This window comes from Nyctibius grandis, chromosome 24 (genome assembly GCF_013368605.1).
Source record: "Nyctibius grandis isolate bNycGra1 chromosome 24, bNycGra1.pri, whole genome shotgun sequence".
Classification (NCBI taxonomy): Eukaryota; Metazoa; Chordata; class Aves; order Nyctibiiformes; family Nyctibiidae; genus Nyctibius; species Nyctibius grandis.
The window spans coordinates 2482386-2487777 of NC_090681.1; the positions used below are offsets into that span (position 1 = coordinate 2482386).

Genomic DNA, 5392 nt, shown 5'->3' on the forward strand with positions numbered 1-5392 from the left:
GGAAAACAGGCCAGGATCTCACAGGAGACAACAGCTTTCTTGGCCCTGGTTGCCAGGAGAGTCCACGGCAAAGCCAAGAGTGCAGTCCTGAATACAGGAGCCCAGGATAAATTGGTCCCTTTCACCTCCTCGGTGGTAGCAGCTGCCCCTCCAAGCACAGAACATTGTCTCCTCGGCGACACTAGAGAGGGAATTGTAAATTAAGAAGAAAAAAATTCCCTGCTTGGCCTGTGGTGTTTGTGGGATGGAGCGGTGGAACCATTTCCAAGTGCACAAATGCAGACAAAGACACGACTGATCGACCAGACGGGGCATCTGCACGTGTGGCAGAGCTGGATCTGCTGCCGGGGAACCCACCGAAACTGGCAGCAGCACAAGGGCAGAATCAGTCCCTGATGTCTTCCCGAGTGCCTCCCCCAGCCGGTGTCCCGGCCAAACAGGCGCTGCTCAGCCTTTAATCTGCACGAAGCCCCGTTTCCCTGGCAGCAGTATCTCAGAGGTATTTTTGTCTCTTCCCCCCGAGGGTCCCTGTGCACGCGGTGCACGCGCAGCCACGAGCGCCCTCGCACCGGGGCTGGGCTGCAGGCAGGCTCGCGGCGCTCCGCATCGTCAGGCTGCTGGCGCGGCGGGGACTCGGTGAGAACCCGGGGTGTCTGCTGGGGCCAGCCCCAGCCCTGGGAGGGGGTGGGCGAGGCAGGGAGCGTTCCCTGAAAGGGATGAAGGATGCTCAGAGGCGGCTCAGCCAATGGGGTGGCTGGGTTTGGTTGCCATGTCCACGGGTGTGAGGCAGAGCAGGGAAGGGGGGTGGTGGGATATAAGGGTTGTAGGAACTCCCCCCCTCTGCAGGGGCAGCTTGGGGGTTCGGGGCAGGCAGGGAACTGGGGCAGGATGAACAGCCGCCGCTGGGGCCAGTTCATTCTCTTGGGAGGCCCATGGGCAGAAGCTGTTTAGATGCTTTCTAAGGTAACAGGGTGGGGGGGACTGCGCGGGGCTGCTGGGGAAGCTGGCTTGCCTGGCGCAGCGAGGAGGGGGCTGGCGAGGGGTGCCTGCCGATGCTGAGTTTTGGGAATGGTGGGTGGAGGGCATCCTGCCATCAGTGCCCCTCTCCCTTGCTAACCCCTTGCACTGCTTCTCCCCAGAGACCTCGGACCCCCAGCAACAGCTACGCCTCGGGGTGCTGCTTGGCATTCCTCGGGGGACCCCCCTGGCAGCCTGCCTGGTCACCCAGGAGTGAGGCGTTGGATCTGGGTAAGGAGGGGATGCCCAGGGCTGGCAGGAATGACCCACTTAATTACTCATCATTTCTGTGCCCAGCCACAGCAGGCTGGGTGCTGGTTAGTGATGTCTTTGAGGAGTGAAGGGTAAGGCTGGAGGAGTCGCTCTCCTTTCCTGAGTCTGAAGCTCTAAGAGCTTCAAAACCCAGTTTTTTTTTATATTCCCTTTCTTTTTGCAGTGTGTTGCATACTTAGAAGCTATACCCTTCTCAAGGAGGCTTTAAACTAGTGTCACCACACCTTGACCATGAATGGGTACTTGAACAAATCCAACTTCCTGATGGTGGAGGAGGGCTTCACCACCAGAGACCTCCTGGAGAACCTCCTCGTGGAGCTGTGCCAGGCGGTAAGGGCTGGTGGCTCTGCTGCTCCCCAACACCCCCTTGGCAGAGGTGGTTGTGGGGAGGTGACCGTTGCTCACTCCGGCTTTCTCCTAGAGTGACCAGCAAGCCTTCTTCGTGGCAGACCTCGGGGACATCGTGAAGAAACACCTGCATTTCCTGAAGGCCTTGCCCCGTGTGAAACCCTATTTCCCAGTTAAGTGCAACGGCAGTGAAGGGGTGCTTCGGCTGCTGGCTGAGCTGGGGGCAGGCTTCGCCTGCACCAACAAGGTAGGGTGGTGGGAGGACAGCTGGGGATGGGCATCCTTTGGGCGTTTGTGGGAGAGGGGCAGAGCTCACCCTCCTTTCCTAAGTTTCCACTCACCACATGACATTCACAGGGGCAGGAGTCTCCCTCTGCTGTCAAAACCCTCCCGACACAGCCCAGAAATCCTGTCCTCTCTGTTTGGTGACTCAGGCATGTTCCCTTTGACCAACATTCCTGTCTCTGGAACTGGTGTCCTGGCTGGCAGGCTTGGCTGGTGGCAAAGCACGTCCCTGGGGTGCCACTGGGTCCAACTCTCAGTGGCTTTCAGGCTCCCTGCTCCCTCCTGCTCACACTTGCTCACAGCCAGGTTCCCAGGGAGGATCCAAAGTTAAGCCACTTACTTGTACGTAATTAATAGGACGTGTTACACAGAGGAGAAAGTGCAAAGAGTCGTGACAGCTCAGACCAGCGCTGCAGCTCACAGGGGACACACACACCAAACCCACGCCTGCTACACACACTTATTCTCTCTCCTCCTGGTCTCATGCTGCTCGTAAACATCTTGTCGCAACCTGCCCCTGCCAGGACAAAGTCCACTGTGATCCCTTTGAGCTCTGGGGGATTTTCCCTGGAAAAGCCCAGGCCACAATGCTGGCGGTTTGCCCTCCACAAGCTGGCGGAGGCCCAGGGCTGATCCTGGCCAGGCGTGGGCAGCGCTGGTCCTGGGCACCTGCCTACACGCGTGCCGTTCCCCTGCAGGCAGAGATTGCACGGGTTCAAAGCATCGGGGTCCCGGCCAACAAGATCCTCTACAGCAGCCCCTGCAAGCAGGTTGCCCACATCAAATACGCAGCCGACCGTGGTGTGGGGCTGATGACCTTCGACAACGAAGTGGAGCTGAGCAAGGTGGCCAGGAGCCACCCTCGTGCCAGGTAGGTGTCCGGCAGCATTGGTGGAGTAGGGGAGCTGGAGTAGGAGCTGGGGAGATGGCTGTGAGGTGACAGAGGGCCTGAAGACCCCTCAACGCAGCGTGGCTTTGCTCTGCAGGATGTTGTTGGGTGTTGCTGCTGCCTCCAGCTCTTCTGCCCATCCGAGCTTGACGTTTGGGACCACGCTCAAGTCCTGCCGGCATCTGCTAGAGACAGCGAAGGAGCAGGCTGTGGAGGTGGTTGGCATCAGGTACAGCACATGGTCCTTTCTCCACAGGGGTGCTCAGCTCCTGTTGGACCGGGCCATGGGGAGCTCTGCCCTGCCGGAACAACGCCGTGGTCCACAGAGCCACCAGCTGCTATGGCTGGGAGTGAGGTGGCAGCAGGGACCGGGGGAGGATGACCCTTGTTGGGACCAATCTGGGGCACATTTGGCCCTCAGAGAGTCTGGGGGGGCTCTGCAGGGCCAGACAGGCAGTCTGGCTTGGGATGGGGTGTGGGAAGCACAGAGCTGCCCCCAGTGAGGGGTAATCCCAGTGCTGTGTCCCCTCGCTGCTCACTGGGGACGGGCGAGCCCTGCTGACACAGGGCCTGTGCCCGCAGCTTTCACCTTGGGAGCCGTGGTCTGGAGCCCCAGGCCTTTGCTCAGGCTGTGGCTGCGGCGCAGCTGGCCTTTGAGATGGGCACGGAGCTGGGCTACCATATGCACCTCCTGGACATCGGAGGGGGATTCCCTGGCACTGAGGACACCAGAGCCCGATTCGAAGAGGTACGTGGCTCCTGACACCTCAGCAGGCAGAGAGCGAGGCTGGAGGGTCTCCCCTGGTCTGGCTCCCTGCAGAGGGACCGAGCTAACCGAGGGGGAACATCTTCTTCCCATCCAGATCGCTGCCATGATAAACTCTGCCTTGGACTTGTATTTCCCAGCCGGCTGCGGGGTGGAGATCGTTGCCAGACCTGGGCGATACTACGTCACCTCCGCCTTCACCTTCGCCACCAGCGTCGCTGCCGTGGAGCAGGCTCCCGCGGAGCAGCCTGGCTCTGACGGTAGGTGGGACGGTGGGACGGGCCCGCCCGTGTGCCCGAGCCCCCCTGAGCCCTCTCCCTGCTCTCCCCCAGAGGAAGAGTCTGGCAGCAAGAAGAGCTTCATCTATCACCTCAGCGATGGCATCTACGGCGCCTTCCGCTGCCTCCTGTTTGACAGCCCCTGCCCCAGACCTCGGCTGCACAAGGTGAGGGTCTGGCCCGGTCTGAGGAGAGCCCAGCAGGTCCCTCGTGTTGTGTCCTGTCGCCTCCCCTGACCCTGCTCTCCCTTGAGACATGGCTGACCCCAAGCCCCGTGCCAGGGTGGGACGTCAGAGCGGGTGGAGACGAGGCGGGTCACTGGGCACCGCCACATCCTCGTCCCCTGTGGCCGCTCCATCTCTCCTGTGCAGAGACCCTGCCCAGACCACCCCTCGTGCAGCACCAGCCTCCGGGGCCCCCCGGGACACGCAGAGGACCGCATCGCCGACGGCCTGGAGCTGCCCCAGCTGCAGGTCGGGGACTGGCTGATTTTTGAGGACATGGGTGCCTACACCATCGCGACCTCGTCCCCGCCTGGGGGGTGTCCCCAGCCACAGATCACCTACGCCATGTCCCGCGTGGCCTGGTAAGAGACGGTCCTGCGTGAGCAGGGCGAGGGGCAGGGCTGAATCCCGTGGCAGATGCCAGCTTTCCCTCCAGCTGGGCTCTTTGCCCAAGGGAGAGGGTCAACTCTGAGTCCCAGAACCTGGAGATTCTGGGTAAAACCCTGGCCTCGGGGGCAAAACTCACATTTTTTTTTTTAAACATTGACAAACTCGAGCCAGTTTTTCCCTGGGGAAGCCACAGGCAGCGTGGCTCTGGCCGTGCAGACAGGGCTCTTGCTCTGGGCGACGTGAGAGCCCCTGAGCTCCCCCTTCCCCGGGCCCATCCTGCAGCGTTTCGGGAGGGGCTGCTCCCCCCTGCTCCCCCTCTTGCAGGAACGCCGTCCAGCTCTGCCAGGGGAAGCCACCGCAAGCAGAAGCCGACCACGAGAGCGCCTGCACCCCGCTGTCCTGCGGCTGGGAGACGGCCGGGACGCTGTGCGTCACCCCGCGCTGCGCCCCGGCCACCAGCATCGTCTGAGCGGCACCGGTACGGGCCGGGGGGGACGGTCCTACCGCCGGCGTCACCCCGCTCCGCTCTCACGGGGGACCCGCGGCGAGGCCTTTGAGGTGTGCACCATAAATGTGGTTCCTCCTGCTCGGGCGGTGCCGGGTGCCTGCTGAAGGGGTTCGGTGGGTGCTGCCCAGCCGGTTTGGGTTCTTTTCTGTCAGAGTTATGGTAATAAATGGTTGTCGAGCGCGGCTCGGTGTGAGGAAGCCCCCGGCTCTTCCTCCCCGCCCTGCGCTGGAGGCGGCGGAGAATCCATCTGTAATAAGCAATGAGCTGCATAACGAGGCTTTGCTCGTTAGGGAGGGTGGGGTCGTTCACCCAGACCTTGGGCATCCAGAGGGACCCCTGGGGTTTTGGGGGGGGTGTGGGAATAGGGGGGGGCGGTTCTGGGGTGTGGGTGTTACTGGGGAGGATACCCCAGGC

At 61.9% G+C, this 5392-nt stretch overlaps 1 protein-coding gene across 3 annotated transcripts; it reads left to right on the forward strand.

Moving 5' to 3' along the window:
• The first annotated feature begins 1159 nt into the window (after window positions 1-1159).
• AZIN2 (antizyme inhibitor 2) lies at window positions 1160-5160 on the forward strand. Of its 3 annotated transcripts, none has more exons than XM_068417760.1 (10): window positions 1160-1248; window positions 1454-1620; window positions 1712-1885; window positions 2622-2794; window positions 2910-3041; window positions 3395-3560; window positions 3676-3838; window positions 3911-4023; window positions 4228-4442; window positions 4795-5160. In XM_068417760.1, the coding sequence occupies exons 2-10, from the start codon at window positions 1522-1524 to the stop codon at window positions 4937-4939; spliced, it is 1380 nt and encodes a 459-aa protein (XP_068273861.1). In that variant the 5' UTR covers window positions 1160-1248; window positions 1454-1521; the 3' UTR covers window positions 4940-5160. The 3 variants fall into 3 exon arrangements, with proteins under 3 accessions (XP_068273861.1, XP_068273862.1, XP_068273860.1); XM_068417761.1 differs by having other exon boundaries at window positions 1712-1810; XM_068417759.1 differs by having other exon boundaries at window positions 3676-4023.
• Window positions 5161-5392: the final 232 nt, after the last annotated feature.